The sequence below is a fragment of the Bicyclus anynana genome, chromosome Z (assembly GCF_947172395.1).
Source record: "Bicyclus anynana chromosome Z, ilBicAnyn1.1, whole genome shotgun sequence".
NCBI lineage: Eukaryota > Metazoa > Arthropoda > Insecta > Lepidoptera > Nymphalidae > Bicyclus > Bicyclus anynana.
In genome coordinates this window covers 5,458,193-5,481,360 of record NC_069110.1, presented here as the reverse complement: position 1 = coordinate 5,481,360, position 23,168 = coordinate 5,458,193, and the positions used below count along the sequence as shown (strand labels likewise).

General features: G+C 36.9%; 1 protein-coding gene across 1 annotated transcript in view; it reads right to left on the bottom strand.

Moving 5' to 3' along the window:
• LOC112056054 (uncharacterized) overlaps nucleotides 1–23,168 on the bottom strand; it is a 75,229-nt gene that overhangs the window by 10,922 nt on the left and 41,139 nt on the right. Inside the window, exon 3 of the mRNA XM_024096394.2 lies at nucleotides 7,566–7,700. Within this exon, the coding sequence (XP_023952162.1) occupies nucleotides 7,566–7,700 (135 nt within the window). The remainder of the gene's footprint in view (nucleotides 1–7,565; nucleotides 7,701–23,168) is intronic.

The window sequence follows — 23,168 nt, the reverse complement described above, 5'->3', positions numbered from 1 at the left end:
GAGTACTGCAACATAATATGATCGTTTGGCATCTTGTTCCTAGAAAGGTACGTACTATTGGTGTTTTAAATACTTTTTCTTTATACAGTGCAGACTATTTTCTGCACCTCAATTATAAGTGTTTGTGCTTTTAGAGAAAACCATATGCCAACATGATTATGGAATACCTTTCTTTGTGTGGTTTGAAGATTTTTGATTGATTTGAAATCCATATAATTGAAAGTATGATACCTTTGCAATAATTTAATCTGTTTAGTTATGTCTCCTCTGTTTCACTAGACAGATGGAGTTATAACCAAGTTAACCAAGATATTATATTTATAGATTTCTAATGTCCAGAAATTCCCACAAAGTAGTACACTACTTTGGCATTTCAATACAAGTCTCAGTCATAAACGTAAATTATCCTAAAACCTCGGACCTTCCGAGTTAGAGATTGTTAATAATAATCACAATTCACAAACCCTGTTTGTAATTATTACAATGACAATACTATGGATTTGTTATGTGCTTACAAAATCACAGCAACAAGTGATCTGAATTAGCTGCTCCACTGACATGCTCAATTTTGTGTTTACTTACATCCACGTAAGTAAACACAAAATATTTAATTATGTATAGTTTTTAAGCTTTGTGAACACACAACTCAACATTGCAGATAGTATATAGATATTTTTTTAAATAGCTTTTGTTGTTTAATAAGCGACTAAATTAAGACAATTATGCACATTTGTCTGCCTCAGTTTTGATGCACTAGTGCCTTTCAGTATAAAATAGCATTGAAGTATTAACTCCCTGATACCTGACACCTATGTGAAGTTTAATTAGATTGTTAAATTAATATACCAATTAATGGAGTGTCGGAGTGTACAGCTTTAAAAAATATACAAATTACACTAACATGTTGCCAGGCTAATGGTTTAAAGACTTAAATAATAATCTGGTTAAAAACAAAATGGAAAAGTATCAAAATACTTAGATCTTGGTCATGAGATTACCGGCATGTGGAATGTTGAGTCAACTATTATTGTTCCGATAGTTGTTTCAGTCAATGGTCTTATCGACCAACATCTTAAGAAATTGTTGGACCAAGAGTAAGATACAGAAGGCAGTGATTCTTGAGACGGCGCGTTTTGTAAGGAGGTCCCTGACTCTGGACCATGACCACCGGTTGCTTGGGCACTCAAATGTCTCACAGCGGGAGGGTTTATTTTTTATATAAATAAATTTTAAAGAGACACTTAACATTTATTCTCCAGATAGTGAAGAAAGGTATTGACTGGGCGAATATAAAAAAAAAAACGGAATATATATCATAGATGATTTACTTTTAAATATTGTTATATGTACAGAAGTGGGCCAGAATCGGAAAATATTTCGATTGTAAAAACTAGCGTGTATGTAACAAGCAATCATATCAAGTTTATGTGATAAGCCATTATATCACAACACAATATTAGTCTCAACATAGCTGATAACAAAAAGAAATAAAAAAAAACGAACAGGAAAAGATGACGCTCAGCGAGATTCGTACTTAATGGATGACAGGGCGGGTCCTCGATAATTTAGGGTTACCAATTACGATTGATAAAAGTATTATAAATAGAAATTACCAATGTATTTTACTGGTTTTATAATACTAAGCGGTCAGGCGTGACCTTGGACATCAATGCATGATGGAATAAGTCGTTTTATGTTTTTAATACAATCCTTGTGACGATGTGACGTCACCCTGACCGAATTCTCCACACAATAAATTTCGCGAACATGTTAAAGTAGATGGCCACTCGCCGGATTATCTTTTGTAATACACACAACACAGTACATTCTCAACAAAAACATATGTTTCCCACAAAATAACAAGTGAATTCATCCTATGATCTCAATGCGCAGCAAAATTAAACGAAATAGTAAATAACGTACCTTTGCAATGTATTCACAATAATAGAGACACGACGTTCACAATCATCGAGGTGCACGTATCGAGAGTTCACTTTTAGAAACGGTAACAGGTAATTGCAGTACAAATTAAAAACATTAGCCCAATTTTATAGGCTAAATTCACTCGGCGCTTCAAAACAGTGTTCGCTGTTCCGCTGCGTTCGCCGTTCACAACATCGATCTCGGAAGTCGCCGTCGCGCACGGCCGAGGAGAATGGAGCGAAGCGGGCGGAGCATATTCGTGTTCGTGCCAACTAGTGACGTACTCAATACTCGACAAACAGCGAACTACTCGAGTCTCGACAAACGACATGACATGCGATTCACGATTCACATTCTCGATTCTTTTAATCGGATGGGGTTTTCGAAACGAGTGAATCGTTTTAAAACGCTTAATTTATGTCTTTCCAGTCTTCTTGTTTACTTATTAGAATGAATAGTGTAGGTATATACTATTTATTAGTAGATACTATTTATCTACCAATTAATGGACGCCCGCGACACCGTTCGCGTGGAATTCTGTTTTTTTACAAATCCAACAATGGATATTTCCGGGATTAAGCTTATTAAGAAGCCTTATTTTTTATTGTGTAAGTGCCGTAGTCTCCTTAATAGCACCTCAGTGGCGTCACTGGGGATTTTGGGCGAGCGCAAAAACATCGCCTGATGGGGAACGACTCTCTAAGACTAGGACTTCGGCTATTCGGAAGGGTGTTTTGGCATGAGTGTATCCGGGCGCTCCCGAGATCGTGGGTTCAAAAAACTTACATCCGGGAACGTCAGACATCAGGGACCTCGTCTTTGCTAGCGAAGATGCTGTGTAGCTTGTGTTTGTGTTGCCTGGGAAGCATTGTCAGTCGTTTTAATGTCATCGTCATTATCGTAAACGACGTTTTTCGGGCGTCTAGATCTACAATCGGCTTTGGGATCGGGGCTGTAGTTGCTAGCTTCAACCAATAGTTTGTTTGAGTGGTGGCGAAACTCAAAATGAGTTTTGTAGAGCTGTTTCATATATTGGCTATTGTAGGGAGATCTAGGTCTCTATGTAAGTCGTTATTGCGTACAAACCACGGAGCATCGTAGCGTTTTGGTAGGACCTGGAGGGGTTTCGTTAAAGGTATACACCTACATGGTATATACTTATATTATGTTTGCCCCAGCGTTACACAGCACTTGATATCTGAATTACTAGCGGACGCCCGTGGCTTCATCTGTGAAAAAATGTGTATGCTTTCATCCCCATTTTATCCCTGTTTTTTATTTCACATTCTAACAGTTTCGGGGAAAATGCAAAAAAAACCGCTTGTTGCAGTTTCAATAAAAACATCATACGTCAGCCGAGATCTAATAACACATTGGGTCATACCAATCATACAACAAACATCGACTTATCGTCATAGGCAAGCCGGTCAATTCACTAATTTTGACGAATGTTAGCTACTTAATATAATTAACATCAAATTATTATCACGAATACCTATCAGCGTAGTTGCCTTTAATATCAGCTGATGTTTATGACGACGTATCAGTAAATGAACTCATGCATCAGCAGATGCTTAAACTGATGTATCAGCAAATGCTGATACAATTATGCATCAGCTGATATTAAAACAACAACAACAAAAACTTGAATCAACAACAAACCTGAATGGCACTTAGTATAGGTATATCTACAAAGTTAGTTTCTAAGTTTTAGATTCAGTTTTGCACCTACCTACCTCTTTTTCTGAAAATTACATCCTATTTTCGTCATCCCTATTTCTCAGTAAGTACCTACCTATAACATCAAACATTTAATTCTAACTCTGTTGGATCGAATATTTTCATACAATGAATCTTTAATTATGAAGCAATTCAAAATGTCCTAACCTAACTTCCATCTCCGCCGACTCAATTAATTTTCAATATGGACCATTGTTATCCTGAACTATACAGACGAGCCCAAGGATCCAGGACGACGAAGTCGCAGGCGACATCTACTCGTAGTTAACAATGGTTTTCTGAAGAACTGTATCATTAATATTCCATTGAAATTGAGCATGATAAGAATAAAACCTAAAGATGTACCTAGCTATCTATTATCATCATAAAGGAAGTCCTACCTACTTATAATTTGTATTGTGAAGATGATAAACATCACGCAATCAGTACCTACCTATATACCTATCTAATACCTACCTACCTATGAATTTTTACGCTTTAATAATGTTAAGCTATGATATTATTAAGAGAATATGACAAGCTTGTAAAATATTGATTTTTAGGAGGCATTAGGGTAATTAATACATACAAAACCAAAATTGTCTGGATGTTTATAAAATAAAGATTATAAAACTGAAAAATCATTAAAATTCTTATAAAGTAATTAGATAAAAACTTATCCACTTTTTAGCTTCCTTACGTTCAATGTGACATTTTTTTATATGAAGTATAAAAATATAAAAAATAAACCAAAAATAAAAGCACAAAACAATAAAGATATTTTTGTAATCTGTTTAAAGCCTAGCCCATACATTTAACGATCTCTCTCAGCGACACGTCATTCTTTCGTGTACTAAGGAGTGATTTTAGCGATCCATGGCAGCGCCGCAAAATTGACCTTTTAGATCCGAATCACAAATAACCTGTTAATTCTACAAAATACTAAGTATTTATGTACAATATGGTATACGTATAATTTATGTACAATCTTTTAAAACTGTCATAATCCATTGCGTTCAATATTGATCGTGTAATACAGTGTATCAATAGGAACAGGATACTTCAGATTTAGAAATACATAATAATATTATCTAGTTTTAAATCAAGTACCTACGACCGAAGCATACAATAGTATGGCACATATTACATACCTATCCACAATACACAACCGGCGTTTTACACATAAAAAATCTTTTTATATGCAAAACGCCGGTGACATAGATGACTTATATAAGATGTTATTGACTAAAGTACTCGTAACTTATTGTAGGCCAACTGACAAAACATTTAAATAAATGGCTATTTTAGATATAAAATAGTAATAAATAGGGTACCTAATCATTATAATAATATGTCTTTTTTATATTCTAGGATAGGGACCCACATCAAAAATAACTGTGCTTATGGCTCGAGGGCTGAAAGAAAACCGTTTTATTTTACTTTAATAACTGTTCCACTATTGGTTTACTTAGAAATCAGATTTTCAAAATTCACTCTATTTAGCTATTAACTAACCCACCAAATTAAATTAATCTGACTGGCTGGATTTCGGAAGCAGATTTATATTTCGGGTTGCTAAAATTGCCAAAAACATACCCACCGATGGGTGCCGCGCTCGAGTAATTCCCAATATTCTCTCTGGGGCTTCCCTACTAAATAATATAAGTACGCTTTTGAATTTTAGCATATAAACGGACGATGAACTTGCTCTTTCGATCGCTGCCAGAATTGTAGGCACAAACTCGTTGCGGTGCGTCGTTTTATAAATAAGAGTGACTAAATTGTTGACGTTTTCTTAAGAAAAAAAAAACAACGATACGGTAATCATAAAAACCGTTACTTTTATGTCCGGTACCATTCGGGCAATTCTTGGAAAACAAGACCTTATGCAATTGACCCAGTGTTATCGTGCCGTCGTAAAACTGGCAACACGACAATAATGCTGCAGACTCCAGCACTGACGTCGCTTAAAAAGTCTGGGCGATTAAAGAGTTTACTGTTTTGTTAAGATTCCTTCGAATTGCTCAGACGTTGCGTCACAGTTAAAAAATTCGATTCTATGATTTTCGGTTCTTTGTCGATTAAAGACCAGTAATATCCAAGAATGCAATAAAAGAAGTGGCTAGACAGCTTCATATTATAAAAACCGGCCAAGTGCGTGTCGAGCCACGCGCAGTGTAGGGTTCCGTAGATTAAGTTAGCATTTTAACCTCTGTAATAAACAAAAATACCGATAACGATACCCCACAGTATAGGATATACGATAAAAAAATCATCCTCACTTTGCATGTAGGGAAAAACCCTAAAAAATTTTTTTTACCTCTTTATAGACGTAAAGCAAAAATTAGTAAAATTTAATGCACAATCTCACACTGGTGATTTTTGGAGAAAAAAACTGCTTAAGAGATTTTCGGGATTTGCCGCTCGCATATTAGGCCCCTCACTACTTACACTTACTAATTTTGATTCAGGGCCTCTCCAAGGCGAGCTACGTCACTGGGTAAACCTCTACTATTCTTTCAATTCCAATTTCGAGAAAGAGATAAAGAACTGAATAACAAATCAGCTGGGAATAAGTCATAACGCGCTGCACTATTACGGGTGGGCGGGTTTAAATTGATAATGTTTTACTTTGTAATGATCACAATCAGATGTCAATATTAATGACCGGAACCGACGACTCAATTGCTCCCCGAGGCACGACAGAGTCCCACCATCAACTTCTGAATTCTTTCTTCTGAAGCCATCTGGCAGGCACGAGAGATTCCTACCATCAACTTCGGAATTATCTCTTCTGAAACCTCGAAGCCTACTTTCTTCTGGCAGGCACGAGAGAGTCCCATCATCAATTTCTGAATTCCCTGCTCTGAAGCCTTCTGGCAGACACGAGATAGTCCCACCATCGACTTTATAATTCTGGGCCTAAATTTATAATAATTTCATGAAAGATAAAAAAGCTTAATACAAGTATTTCATAGTCCGGCCCCCCTAGCCAAGTGGCACATCGATTCTCTTTCTACGATCGCTAACGCTTCGAAAACTAGAAAAATGTATTAAATTGATCACGTGACCTGTCGATAGCAAATATCATTCCCATACATATTTATACTTTTCGAAGCGTTAGCGATCGTAAAAAGAGAATCGACATGCTACTTGGCTAGGGGGGCTGTATTAGGCTTGAGCCTTAAACCTCATAGTCAAAAACCGTATGGGCTAACCACTGGACAAATAAGGCTCTATAACCTCATCTATTTCTAAAGAGTTTCGAATCCGACAGTCACGACTTAGTCATTGTACTGGATCTAGAAAAAAAAGATTCATTTCCCCATTCAGTCGTAACAAAGCCTGACCTCGCTTCGTAATCGTCTGCCTGACTACATTCAGTAGATAGGAAATGGGGGGGAGAAAGGTCAGCTTTTACACAGCTCTAGAGTTACAGGATCAATTTGGAAATCATCTTTTTAAATTATTTTAAAAAGACGGAACGTTTATGCTGCAAAAAAACGTACATTTGTATACTCTCAAGGGACTCTTAATTTATCGGGTACTTTTCGTTGACCAATGAAAGGAAAGTAGGTACCTAATAAACCTCATACTACAAGTAGGTATAGTGAAAAATCTGAAAACTATTTAATAATATTTGAATTGTTTTTGTGTTAACACGTGGTTCAAGAAATGTTATTATCTGTAAATTGTTACTTGCTACTTCTAATTGCTAATACTCGTTACATAGGTAGGTACATTTTAATAAAAAGTGAAATAATACTTACGCAAAAAAATAGTAATTTGTACAGCGCAATTGTCGAAACAAACTCGTTAATAAAATGCACAAAAGCACAAAATTAAATAGAGAATTCGCCATTTCACGAATTCGCCAATTGTATGAAAATAAATAAAACATACTCATAAAGAACAAAACGTACTCGTCTTCGACGGGCGTATACGGGAATGCGGTTTCTTGGAACTTCGGGGGCGGGCTGCTTTCGGGTTCCTCCTGTAGGGGGCTCTCGTAGATGAGGGTCTCTACCATCGACCCCTTGGAGCTCCCAAACGAGACCCTGTGAAAAAAGCAGGTGTTATAGTCCATTATCGATACTCATTAACAACCCATATTTGGCTCACTGATGAGAACGAGTCTCCTCTCAGGTTAGGCCTTAGTCCACCATGCTGGCCCAATGCGAATTGGCAGACTTTAAGCACCTAGAGAATTAAGAAAATTCTCACATATGAAGGTTTCCTCGCGATGTTTTTTCTTCACCGTTTGAGATACGTGATATTTAATTTATTAAAATGCACAAAACTGAAAAGTTATCGATACTAATTACTATTAAATAAATAAATCAACTCTTTATACTAAAAATAATGTGTCTTTTATGATTTTTCAAAATTCTAGCCCTAAAAATTTAAAAAGTGGTTGAAGGGTTTTTAATGTAAATCGTTAATGTTTTGAGTTATATTTTTGTAAATTGTTTACTTTTTTTTTAGAAAGATGTAAGGGAATGACAGATCTTGATCACGTGATCTGATGATAGCAAATGTCATTCCCATACAATATCTTTCTAGTTTTCGAAGCGTTAGCGATCGTAGAAAGAGAATCGACGTTAACCGAACAATATGGGTATCAAATTAAAGGTCGTGAAAAGACCATTACAAAAATATATATCATAGCAGTCACATTTTGTTTATATATTATAAATAAATAAAAATCAACAAAAATAATTCAACAATTTAAATAACATAGGCATCTATGTTTTATCCAAAATTAAGTGACGCAACAGTTTAAGTTTGTAGCGCTCTAACTTGAAAGGAGCATATATTATTCAAGCCTTGACTTTGTTCGATATAGAAGCATCGAACAGTCAAGTAAAAGCTAAAACGTTTGTCGGCAGTGACCTTAACGAACTAGAAATTACTGCTGGAAAATTTAATGCAGTAATAGCTAGCAACGGCCAAACTGCTACCAGAATAGACTTGAGAAAATTTGTCTACCTAATTTCAAGCAGTAGAAACAATGTTTATCGTGTAGGTACTTTGAATCCGAAAATTATGAGGTATAAGAAGAAAAATAACCAGTTTTTATCCATCTTTACATCGAATAGCATACCTACGCCCAAAGCTTGGAGAAATATTTTGTCTTAAGATTCGTAGAGATATGAGTTATCCAAAAAATAAATACGTCTACGAGAGAATAGTAAATTAAAGTAAAGAAGAGTAAAGTATTGAATTGATCCGAACCCCTAAATGAACACAGGTCACCTGTTCAATATTTTTGTCTTTATTAAAGCCTACCTATTAAAATAAACATCACAGCAACATCTACCCTTTATGGTAATACACCAGTAGGCACTGGATGCCATAAGTTACATTGAATCTCAATTTCGTGTATTATGTCAACTAACATCGTCAAAGTTAGTGAGTTACAGAATGAAAAAAATGTAAGATGCTACGATTTTAACATACTCAACTCAAAAGAAATCATTATGTTCACAGAATAATTTTATACTTAATTTTACGTTTATTTTAAATAAATATAAAATAAACGTAGTCCACGCCCAAATTCAACTTGTTGCAAATGTGTGTATTGGCGAAAACAATGGTTCTAAATCTTTGGATGTTGGACCGACAACAGCGCGCCATTCAGTTGTCTATATCTTTTATCTACAATTTATTGCAGTGTAAAAATAGAAAATATATCGTGAAAGTGAACATCGATAATGACATTCAAGAAAGGTGTAGGTAAGTGCCATTAAGGATCGATTAAGGTTCACCCATAATAGCTCTTCGCCATAAACGTGAACTTTGATGTTATTGTAGTTACGTCTAATTCAGGCACCTATTTATACCTAGATATTTAACATTGCAAAGAAAACTCGGTTAATTTGAAGCTATAGTATAGTTTGAAGCTATTTTAGTTTTAAAAGTAGGTCACCCTTTTTATTATTCTTGGAGGGGTTGTGTTGTGATTAAAGAAAAGTCTATTCAATGCGGCTACATGTTAATGGGGCATTATTAGACCTATGCTTATATTTTGACCTTAGCAGATTTCCTCAACCGGTGGACCTCAAAATTAACATCTCAAGTAAAGCTCCAACTTTGCACTCGAAATTAAAGGACACATGGCCCAGTCAGATAAGTGCAATTTGACATAGCCACTGGATGCTGGAGGCTCGAGACCGTTGTGCTTGAAGGTCAATGTCCTGTGTCCAGCAGTGGACGTCCATCGGTTGTTAATGATGATGATGAATTTGACACAGGGGTAAGCCACCGAATTCAACTTCTTCGAAGCTTTCGCAAAACTCCGCGACATGCCTGAAAATTTACGGATCCAAGACTTAGTCGCTTACTCTGGGCGTTATCAGGCGCAGACTCACTCAGTGGGCGATATGACGAGCTATGCTCGGAGGATCTCAGAAATGAGATCTGCAGAAGAACCAAATTTAACGAGTTGCGAAGTTGTGGAGGCTTTGGATGGGGCACATAGTAGAAGAGCCGATGGACGTTGGGGTCTCAAGGTGCTGGAATGGCGACTCCGCATCAGTGTTGGTCATCCCCACTTAAGTGGACCGATGAAGAATGAAGGTTACAAGAAGAAGATGCAAAAATCACAGCCTACCCTGAGGAAACATTACGAAGTACAGGTAGCAGAAGAACGTGCCATTTTGTAGATTTTTTACGTGAAACCTGGAATATGAGGGCAAAATATAGCTCGCGACTTCGTCCGCGTCCGGAATTCAGATTTTCACTAATCCCGCGGAAACCATGGAATTTTCTAGGATCCCGGGATTGTTCAAAAGTAGACTATGTGTTAATCCAGGGAACCTATTATTAGTCTTCACTTCAAATTTTTAACCAAATCGGTTCAGTAGTTGCGTTGTTAAAGTGTAAAGTGTAACAAGCATCCACTCAAACTTTAGCGTTTATAATATTAGTAGGATGTCACTTGTTCTCAAGATAACAAATAATCTCATATTCATATTCGCATTTATAATAATTCGGATTTTATTCATGTCCTACACTGATTGACAAAATAGGTACCATAAATATTAAAAAAACCCTTGCAAAATACAAACTCGGAAAATTGACATCCTTATTTTTTAAAAATATCAACAAAGACAAATGTCGCGTCCAAATTTCAAAATATCACAAAAAACACACGCTTACGAATTTACTAAATAAAACGAACACAAACTTTATTTAGGAGCTTTGTGACTCATTTTGGTGCATTTCTTTAAATCAGTCAGTTTTGGGAGTTATTTATAGCTTGTTTTTAAAAGGTATTTCTTATTGCATGATGACTTCGATGTTATTTTGGTAGTTTTTGTCTAACGAACCATTATACCTTTTATACATAATAATACCGTGATAGCCCAGTGGATGGCCTCTGCCTCCGATTCCGGAGGGTGTGGGTTCGAATCCGGTCCGGGGCATGCACCTCCAACTTTTCAGTTGTGTGCATTTTAAGAAATTAAATATCACGTGTCTCAATCGGTGAAGGAAAACATCGTGAGGAAACCTGCATACCAGAGAATTATCTTAATTCTCTGCGATTGTGAAGTCTGCCAATCCGCATTGGGCCAGCGTGGTGGACTATTGGCCTTACCCCTCTCATTGTGAGAGGAGACTCGAGCTCAGCAGTGAGCCAAATATGGGTTGATGACGTACGGACATAATAATAAGCGGACGCCCGCGACTTGGTCCGCCCTCAGACTTTTTTAATCCGGCCCTATCGCAAAATCCCTTCTTAGTGTATACCTACTAACTATAAGCTACCTCACTGCCAAATTTCAGCTTTATACATCATGCGGTTTTCTAGATTTCGTGATTCGACCTAATCTTAATATATAAATTTTTAAGATTCTATGTATGTTTTGTAAACCGCGATCTTAAGCTTCTTGTAGGCAAATCCAAAGGCTCTGACATTATAATCATAGATATTTATTTCAAAGTGCTTATGTCAGTCACTGACGATCAAGTAATCTTACATGTCTGCAGCGCTAACGACTTGACAGCCGATAGAACTGATCGTGTGTTGGTCGCGATCGGCATGATGTCATGCACAAAGCTATCAAAACACGTTTTATCGGCTGTCAAACCGTTAGCTTTGCAGGCATGTGAGATTACTTGATCGTCAGTGGCTGACATTAGAATATCAAGTCCCTTATCAACAGCTGATACATTTTAGTAGAAGTAGTTTTCAAGTGATCCGAAATGCAACTGTTATTAAAGTCGAATACTTTCTAATCGACCCACTTATAGATCTTATAAGGTAGTGCACGCGGCGCCTAAAGTTTTGTATTTATTGCATTTCCGTATCGGTCGGAAACTACTTAATATTCTTTGTTATACTCGTCCCACTTGATCGCAACCGCCTGTCCCCTGGCGAGCTATTCAATACAATTCATAGAAATACCTCAGAGCAAATCAGAGTGAGCGTAAGTAGAATGGAAGTGACGATTTATCTAAATAATTTGTCAGCTCTTGATCGAGGGTCGTAATAAATGTAATCAACCCGTTTGATAACTTCGGTCCAGCTAGTGGGGGCTCATCCAACACTGCGCTTTCCAGTGCGGGGTTGCCATTCCAGCACCTTGGGACCCCAACGTCCATCGGTTCTTCGAACAATGTGGTCTGCCCATTGCCACTTCAGTTTCGCGATTCGCTGACCAAAGTCAGTGACTTGATTCGTCTGCGGATCTACTCATTTCTGATTCGATCACGCAGGGAAACTCCAAGCATAGCTCGATCCATCGTCCGCTGAGTGACTTTGAGCCTTCTAATAAGGCCCACAGTTAGCGACCAATATTAGATGCTGGATACTGTCAAAAGACGAATTAAACAAAGCGCACCCCGAATAGGACTAAGTCGTTTTAATACGACCTTCCTATCACCACGTTCCAGCCCAATCATCACCAGCTTCATGTCTACATAATATGACATTGTCACGCGATATACCTACATGTACATTATGTCAGCCACTGACGATCAAGTAATCTCACATGCCTGCAGCGCTTCCAGCTTGACGTTGGATAAAACCGATTATGTGTTGGTCGCGATCGCCATGATGACATTCAAATCACGACCAATACACGATCAGTTTTATCGGCTGTCAAGCCGTTAGCGCTGTAGGCATGTGAGATTACTTGATCGTCATCGTCATCGACTTGATGGCTGACATTATACATACGTACGAGTACTCGTACAAAATTCCCGCATAATGGAGAAACTAATATAAATAAAAGCTTAAAACAAATACGCCTACTAGGTATATAATTATCCCTGTCTATTATTATCACAAATCAATAGGTTCTACCGTTTTACTTAGATGATATAAATAGGTATCGGGTTGAGATTATTTTCGAGTAGGAGAATCTCAAGCCGCCCCCGGGATCACTAATTAATAAATACCTTCATCCAATTAGAGTATTGTTTTGAAACGAGTGAATGAAGAAAGTAAACAACCTTAATTAATCTTATTGTTTCTTGTAATTCATCATTCTATTTTTATATTAGCAATGGCGAAGGAGCAGAGCATTATTAGATACGATCCAAACACAGAGGCGTTTCAAATGCGATCGCAATGGAAGAAGGCTGAAAACTGCAAAAAGCAATGGGCTGAGAGGTGGTCTTGGTTGCTGCATGAAGCAAGGCAAATAATATTTTATTATCCTAATAACTCCTAAATAATTATGTACAAAGAGCAATAGCCAGGTGGATCCCATTTTATGAAGACTGATTTTTGTCAGCCCATGCTTCTATTTATCATCATATCAGCCGATGGACGTCCACTGCAGGACATAGACCTTCACGATCCTGAACCGAACAACAAAGATTTATAACATAACTTGCTGACGCCGCGTGGTTTCCGTTCCCGTAGGAATACGGGGATAATATATAGCTTATAGCCTTCCTCGATAAATGGGCTATCGGACTCTGAAATAATGTTCAAATCGGACCAGTAGTTCCTGAGATTAGCGCGTTCAAACAAACTCTTCAGCTTTATAATATTAGTATAGATAAGTGTAAGATTCTACAGGTAATAGATTATTTTAATCAAGTTCCCCGTCATCATTAACAACCCATATTCGGCTCACTGTTGAGCACGGGTCTCTCAAAATCAAGAGGGAGGAATAATAACATCCATGGTTCCCGCGGGATTTATATTTATAAAAGCTGATATCCACGCGGACGAAGTCGCGGGATTGAATATATTCAAGTTCCTCGTTGAATAGAACAATTTTAAGCCGATGTAGGCATTGAAATGTGTGCAACTGGACAATGCACCAATTTGGCTAATGAATATAACCGCGTCACGTGTTCTGCTAACAGGAAGATTAGGGATTACCTACACAAACACAAACACAATACGAGTCGTAATTATACACGAGTGGAAACTACCTGTTTCACGGCATTGTCTAATGGATTGCACTGCATTTGCGTTTTGAATTGGACTAAAATGGTCTAGATATTATTTGATACCTATAAAGAGGTAAAGTTTGTGGTATTGTAAGGGGTAATCTCTAGATCTACGTAACCGATTATGAAAATTCTTTTAGGTACTACTTACTCGGTGCTTACGTTCCACAGTGGTTGTCTGGAAGAGATCGCTCTTTAGCGATAAGACCGCCATTTGTACATTAGTTTCTAAGTGGTATTATAAGTTATTGTTTATTTTTGTTTTTAATGTACAATAAAGTATATTTCTTCTTCTTCTTCTTCTACTTGAAAGTCACTTTATTATTTACTAGCTGACGCGTGGTTCTCCTTAGGACTACGGGGATAATATATAGCCTATAGCCTTCCTCAATAAATGGGCTATCTAACACTGAAAGAATTTTTCAAATTGGAACAGCAGTTCCTGAGATTAGCGCGTTTAATTAAACAAACAAACAAACTCTTCAGCTTTAATTACTATAGATGAGTGTCATAGGCTATATTTTAAACCCCCGACGCAAAAGAGGTTTGTTATAAGTTTGACGTGTCTTTCAGTCTGTCAGATTGTATACTTGATTGTAGTCACCATATCTCCCGAACGGATGAAGCAATTATTTTTTTTTTGTTTGTATTAAAGGTAACTTAAGTGCGAGTGTTCTTAGATATATTTTATGAGAATCGGTTGAGCCGTTTAAAAGGGAGGTGAAATTGGGGAAAAATAACCGAATGTCTGCAAATGGGGTCTCAAATGAAAGCGCACTAAAAGGAAATATTGATGACTTGATCGAAAGTGTAATTAATAATTTCATGAAATTCGGGGCGTTTTTCAAAATTTTTTATTTCATATCCCAACATTCTCACGGGAACGGGAACTACGCGGGTGAAACCGCGAGGCGTCGGCTAGTAGGAAATAATTAGATACTACAAACAGCCTAACATTCGTCAACGAACTATTCGTATCTTTTGAAGAGAATCGTTAAATCTTCCTATAATCCAATCTACCAAAATCTAAAAGGTCGAGACGCCCGAGAAAGTAGCAGCGACGAAGAGGTCATGTAAGCCGATTTCCGCCGGGTTATCTTTAAAAAACCATGCATATTCATTGTTGTACTGTATTTAGATGTATGAAAAACCGGAGTTTTTTAACACACTGTATGAATTGCCTTTTGGGACGGCGTACCTTCATCTAAATTCCATTCTTCGCCACTGGTATAAGTAATACACGTTTAGCATTACGAGCTCCCCTACAATATGAGATCAATGTTGTACTAGAAACGTAGAATCTAGGGTGATAACTAGAAGAGGGTTGAACAGGGGCCGAATACTTGCGAAAATATACGAAGGGTTTTGTTGTTCTAGTCCCCTTCGTTTTATAGTCCCCCCATAGTCTAGTCGCCATTACAAACCAGATAACGCATAGAAACAATCCCTACGCGAAACCATAGTCCCATTTTATTATTTACTAGCCAACGCCCTGCGGTTTCACCCGCGTAGTTCCAGTTCCCGTAAGAATACGGAAATAAAATAACGCCTATGATACTCACAAATAACGTGGATTTCTAGAGATAAACGAATTTTCATAATCAGTTCAGTAGATCCAGAGATTAAAAGCGGTAAAGTTTGTGGCAATACCACAAACTTTACCGCTTTATAATATTAGTACTGACTGACGCCAGTGACTTCGTCAACATTTTTTGATTTTTTTTTATTGAATGACAAGTTAACCCTTGAACGCTAAATCGCTTGGCGGTACGTCTTTGTCGGTAGGGTGGTAACTAGCCACGGCCGAAGCCTTCCACCAGCCAGACCTGTACCAATTAAGAAAACCTCAATCGGCCCAGCCGGGGATTGAACCAAGGACCCCCGTCTTGTAAATCCACTGGTCATACCACTGCGCCACGGAGGCCATCAATGTATAGATAGAAAAATATATCTATAAGTTTACCATCGCTACATAGTGTCGCTTACTCTGTCAATATGTATGCTTAAATCTTTAAAACTACGCAACGGATTTTGATGCAGTTTTTTTAATAGATAGAGAGATTGAAGAGGAAGGTTTATATGGATAATAACATCCTTGAAATCTTAGGGATCTATGAAAAGCTGAAATCCACGCGGAAGAAGTCGCGAGCGTCCGCTAGTAAACAATAAAATGTTTACGTCAAGGAGTGTGCCACGGAAATTATAATCACAAAGCAGTTTCGCTCGAAACCAATGTCAAATTTTATTACGATAGCCGCTTGCCAACGCACCCGCCTATGACTAATAAAATTGACATAAATATTGAGTAGGTTTTATTTACAAATAAACCTTGAAGTCGAATATGTAATATGTGATAGGTATTTGGACACAGTTTGCACGGATAGTATGATACACTTAGACCCGAGTTCACCGACTTTCATATAAACGGAGTTTGCAAAACCGGCCCGTCAAATATTAAACATAGTTTGAACAAGGAGCGTTTTTTTCCTGTTCACCAGACGCTTTTTGACTCTGGTTTGTAAACCGAGCGATGGAGAACTACGAGTGAACGATTTATGAACAATTTATTTATTATCTATAACAGCATTGCCAACTTGCGAGGAATTCCCCAAATGGCTGGGATTTTATGGGAAATTGCGGTATGTTCTTTCCCCAATTTGGGGAGTTTCTGCTTCGATTTGTAGGGATTTAGAAAAATACGTATTGGCAACACCGATTTATTATGTACCATGTCAAATTGACAAATGTTTGTCATTTTGTTATATTTTTTTGTTTCGAAAACGAAGCTGCCTGCATCCAGTGGCATAAAACCTCAAAGCTAAGAAGTGATTTATTTATGAGTGAAAATGAATTATTTCTGAAATGAAAAATAAACTCTTTATAATTTTACGGGTCCTTTGCATTTTGGTAGTTGAGAAAGTAATCTTCGCGAAACTTGCGAGCGTTACAAAAACATAACCTGCACTTATGTCTGTCAAAGACGTCTTAACCGGGGTATCCACGCTCGGTTAAGATAAACGCCCGATTTACGTCCTTAACCGGCTTAAGAGCTGTGGTGAACAGGAAATTTGGACTTAACGGCGTTTAACTTATTTAAACGGTTGATTATGTTTAAACGAATGTCGGTGAACTCGAACCTTAATGCTAGGAGAAGTAGGAGACGCCACGCGGAATCTATCACCTGCGTAGTTCGAGTTACCGCCAGTGTTACTCGCTGACAAGGTAGCTATCCATTGGTGATTTTTTTTTATTGTTTACAAGCCTTTGACTACAATCTCACCTGATGGTAAGTGATGATGCAATCTAATATGAAAGCGGACTGACTTGTTAGGAGGAGGATGAAAATCCACACCCCTTTCGGTTTCTACACGACGTCGCACCGGAACGCTAAATCGCTTGGCATTACGTATTTGTTAGTAGGGTGGTAACTAGCCACGGCTGAAGCCTCGAACCAGCCAGACCTGGACCAATTAAGAAAATCTCAATCGGCCTCAATCTCAATCGATCAGAACCTCGGTCTTGTAAATCCACCGCGCATAACATTGCGCCACTGAGGCCGTGGTGTTGTTTTGACGTGAAAGCATTACAAACAAACAAATTTACAATAGCATTTATAAATATTGGTTAAGGTGTAAGGTCGGCTCTCAGTAAAAGAACTCTTAAAGAATTTTAAAATATCGACGTAAGCCCACCTACCCATACTGGAATAGCGTGGTGAGTTTCTTATAAGGAGAGCCTGGCCCTGTATTAAAATTGGTTGATAATGGCACTAGGTTGACTAGTTGGAGGGAAATGGGAAAGATATTATGCTAAATTTTCTTTAAAAAAAAAATCTTGTCTTAAAATATTCTCTTGAGTATCCCTTCAGCATTATTGATACTTATTAGTCTTATCGTTTGATACCGTTTCTGTTTAGTAAGGAGCTATTATGGACTAATATTACCTTGTCAAACTCATCGATACTTGAGTATTGATTGTTCTATAATTAACTATACAAGTGTTTGTACACTTTTATGATGACGGTATGGACGGTAACAAAAATCAAGACTTTCCTATTTTACAATAGACTAGCTGAAACTTTTTTTTTAATTATATTAAACTAGCGGATGCCCGCGACTTCGACCGCGTGGAAATCGATGTAAACTTTCAACCCCTATTTCACCACTTTAAAGGTTGAATTTTAAAAATTCTTGAATCACATTATATTTCGTATTTCTTTTATGATTTATGATAAAATTTTTAATACTGTAACTCTTAAAATGAAGGACTTTCTATACAAACTTACAACCCGTATTTCACCCCCTTCTATTTTTAATTCAGGGTCAAAAAGTACCCTATGTTTTACTACAAGGTCCCATTTACTATTACATCAAAATTCATCTTGATCAGTTCAGCCGTTTTGCCGTGAAAAGGTAACAGACAGACATACAGAATTACTTTCGCATTTATAATATTAGTAGGGATTAGTAGGGATAGTTCATTAGCGTTATTACTAGACAAAAAAACATATATCAAATTTTTATAGACGTGATTATATAAAAATTTTAATTTTTAAATATTTTTTTTGACAATAGCGTTTGTAGAGAGAATTGCAATGCCACATGACTACAGCCATAAACTTACTTTATATTAGTATGTATTTATTTTAATTTGGAAATAACATGTGAAATATAGTTGGGCATAGATCTAATTGATATTAATATTAGTTAAATAGTTTATTAAACTTGAACCGTGATAGCCTATGATCTATGCCACCAATTCCAGAGGGTGTGGGTTCGAATCCGGCATGCACCTTCAACTTTTCAGTTGTGTGCATTTTAAGTAATTAAATATCACGTGTCTCAAACGGTGAAGGAAAACATCGTGAGGAAACTTGCATACCAGAGAATTTTCTTAATTATCTGCGTGTGTGAAGTCTTCCAATCTGCATTGGGCCAGCGTGGTGGATTGGCTTAACCCCTCTCATTCTGAGAGGAGACTCGAGCTCAGCTGTAAATATGGGTTGATTATTATGATGAATGAGTTTATTAAACTGTGGTTTAAAAGTTACAAGGAAGTTAAAGATTGTTTGTTCATTGAAATACTATTTTTATATGTATATAATGTTACAGACAAGCACAGAGCGAGGCGGATGCTATTCGTCAGGAGACGGCGTCTGTTTTGCCACATGTCATGGTCAAAACGGAATTACCGAAATCATTGAAACCCGTGCCTATCACATCAACGGGCGTTATTGGATGGCTGGCTGCCAAGTTTGTGATCATTTTTATCAAAGACAGACAGACACATTCCCTTTAATTTCACATCGTAACATAATATCCTTAGCATTTCAATCAAGTTCGCACACATCTCATTCAAAAAAATATGTACGTAATCCTGAGCACCCTGTATAAGGTGTTTGTAACGGTTTTATTGATACAGATAACATTTACAGACTGTTACAGTTTTTTGTCTTACGGGAAGCTAAGCGACGCAGTATATCAAATATATTTTGATATCATAATAATTTTATAAACCATAAGGCGTGGTTCCCGTTCCCGTAGGAAAACGCCAAATATATATAAATAGGCTATCTAACACTGAAAGAATTTTTCAAATCGGACCAGTAGTTCCTGAGATTAGCGCGTTCAATCAAACATACAAACAAACAAACTTTTTTGTTTTATATATTAGTATAGATTACGGTGTCCCATAGATAATGGAAAAAAACGCAAATGTTAGATACACCATCTAATTATCGAAACTAATTTAAATAGTTTTGAAAAAATCCTTACGGTGACCAAGTTAAATATTTTTTCGGATTCGGGCGGAGGGTGCTTTAATGTAAATTATTTCTGTATTAAATTGTATCTGACTGTTAGATTTATTGCAGTCAACTATACTTGAGTTTTGTTTTACACGATGAGAAAACATATTGAATTTGTGTGATTCATAAAAATAATGATCTAGTAGTTTCTGTCAAATCTTGCAAAATTTATTACAATTGTATATGGTGCTAGTAAGCTCTGTGCTATCTATAAGATTGGCTAAATTCACTTTCAATTGAATTCTCGCTCAAAGCATTATTGAGTTATCTGGGTAGTGGGCACAGGGCAGTTAAAAGCTTTAATTCAATTTAAGTACACAGAATTTGATAAAATTTAATCGATTCAATAAATTGATTCAGTCTTGGTATAATATTATTAAGAATTCTTTTTTTTTTGAAAGGTCACATTTTACTACGGTCTGCTAGATCATTCCCCAAGTTTTTTTACTTTACTGAGTAATAATATTTAATAAAAATAATATTTTATAGCAGAACTTCAATGAATGTATCTACATTATAAATTTGTCTAATAAGCTCGGTGGGTTTTATTTTCTAAGGCCTCCAAGGCAATTAAATTGGAAAGTCATTCTTCATACAAGAGGCTTGTAGTAAGAGCAAAAGGTCTTACAATAATTAGTCCAATCAATAGAGCATTTTTCCTTAACTTCCTCAGAAATAGCTCCGGTTTTGATGATTACTTATTGTTAAGTATGTTTTTTGATATTATTTGAAATCAGAAACCTTTTGCAGTGGAAACAGAATTATTTATAAGTTTTATTTAAACAATATCTATGCTATTTATACAATAAATAATTAAAAAATAATACACTACCAGTAGAAAGCCACATTATTTGCGAGTATCATGATATATATTGCATTCCCGTATACGCGGGCAAAACCACGGGGCATAGTCTTATAAATGTATTTTTAATTAGTGCCTCTTGTGCTGAATTCAGTTTATTGTTTGTACATAAGCAAGCAGGCAGATTTATTTGTGTTTTATCTGCCTAATCCCTGCTATGCGGTTCATTACACTCATGCCCTGTGAGACGCACACCTATGTAATATGTATGTATGTATGTATGTACCACAGTATGTAAGCCTCCTTCGTAGGAGTCCAATCTCGAAAAGGAAAATTAGTCAAGTCATCTAAGAGTTTGTGAGCCGTGATAGTCCAGTGGATATGACCTCTGCCTCCGATTCCGGAGGGTGTGGGTTCGATTCCGGGTGGGGCATGCACCTCCAATTTTTCAGTTGTGTGCATTTTAAGAAATTAAATATAACGTGTCTCAAACAGTGAAGGAAAACATCGTGAGGAAACCTGCATACCTGAGAATTTTTATTTAACCTTAATTCTCTGCGTGTGTGAAGTCCAATACGCATTGAGCGAGCGTGGTGGACTATTGGCCTACCCCTCTCATTCTGAGAGGAGACTCGAGCTCAGCAGTGAGCCGAATATGGATTGATAACGGACGATCTAAGGGTTTAACCTCAGATTTAAATGAAAATAACGATAACAAAAATTATATAAATGACATTTACACGTTAAATATAATACTTTAAAAAGACATAAAGCTTATAAACACATACACACACCTGCAAACAGCAATGGTTAAATGTGTGTGTTTGTGTGTTAACGCTATTTCGTTACGTGACGATTTCTGCCAGTGCACTACTGTAAGCCTGTATACTAATGTATGCAACATGTAAGAGAGCCGGAGAAGGGACTTTTGGATTTATTCTAGTGGCAGATGCCGGATGAACATAATATATCTTGCACGTTGTTGAATACCTCCAATAAACATGAGCCATTTATATTGGTGGGTAAACCAAAAAAAACTTAGGAAATACTCTACCAGCTCTACTATCAGCACGTGTTCATTTTTAGACAAAAGTCTAACGATTTGAGCATAACCACAGAAAACATAATTATGTACAAGTAGCGTAACGCCATAACGTAGAGGGAGGGTGCCAAAATTACAAAATAGAAACCTAGTATTTCTGATTTCAAACCACGCGGTTTTTTTTTATTTGTTATGAACGAAATAATCCACTAAATGATCGACGATCTTCCGACGTCTGTAGTTTTTCCTACTGGAGAAAAAGAAACAAATAAATAACCATTTATTTTTCGTATCATCTAATCTAACAAATGAAAGCCGTGATAGCCCAGTGGATATGACCTCTGCTTCCGATTCCGGAGGGTGTGGGTTCGAATCCAGTCCGGGGATGTACCTCCAATTTTTCAGTTGTGTGCATTTTAAGAAATTAAATATCACGTGTTTCAAACGCTGAAGGAAAACACCGTGAGGAAACCTGCATACCAGAGAATTTTCTTAATTATCTGCGTGTGTGAAGTCTGCCAATCCGCATTGGGCCAGCGTGGTGGACTATTGGCTCTTATTCTGAGAAGAGACTCGAGCTCAGCAGCGAGTCGAATATGGGTTGATAATGAACGAATGAATCTAACAAATCTAATAGGTCCCCATGCTGATTTAGTAACTGCAAATTTAGCATCCCTGGCTCCGCTACTACAAGAACTTGATTCCGATATCTACAGGAAGTCTACCGTGACGGCTAATAACTCTTATTATTATTTACAGGCCCGACTGCCAACTGGAGATATACACTTCGTGGATTGCGAAGGTTCCACTCCGTCTCCCCGATGCATGGGATGACAAACACTACTACGGGGAGGGTCGTTGACCTCTCAGTATCAGATATTGACGCCTTTCTGATTATACATCTTAATCTTGCGCGTTTGTTTTACTTGAGTTAATCCTGTCTTGCTTGCCGTTTATCTAAAGTAATTAATTATAAATTTAATATACTGTTAATTCTTAGTTTTGATTTATTTTAATTTAATTATTAATATATATTTGTTGGCTGAACTTAAGGCACTTTGAGATTAGTGGCGTGCATAATGTTGTCGATCAGGGTATGCACTAGTAATAAAATTAAGCAAACTGGAAAAATTTGTATTTAATAAGCACTAAGAAGAGAACTCTTAGGGTATGCAGTACTTTAATGCATGTATGAAGTGCACGCCACTGTTTGAGATCAAAATGAAAAATCAAACCGAGCAAGAAGAAGGATTTTCATTTTGATTGTTAGTTTTTCACGGTTGAATGGATGAAAATGGATTTTAATTAATTTTGCTACAAAGATAAATGTGGTTTTTGGGAAGAACATGCACATTTTTGTTTTACTCTTGCCCTATTAAAAAGATGTATGGAGGGATAATTGTACCCATAGATGGCGTTGCTATCGGGTTCTACGAATCATTTGTCGTTTTCGATATATTTTT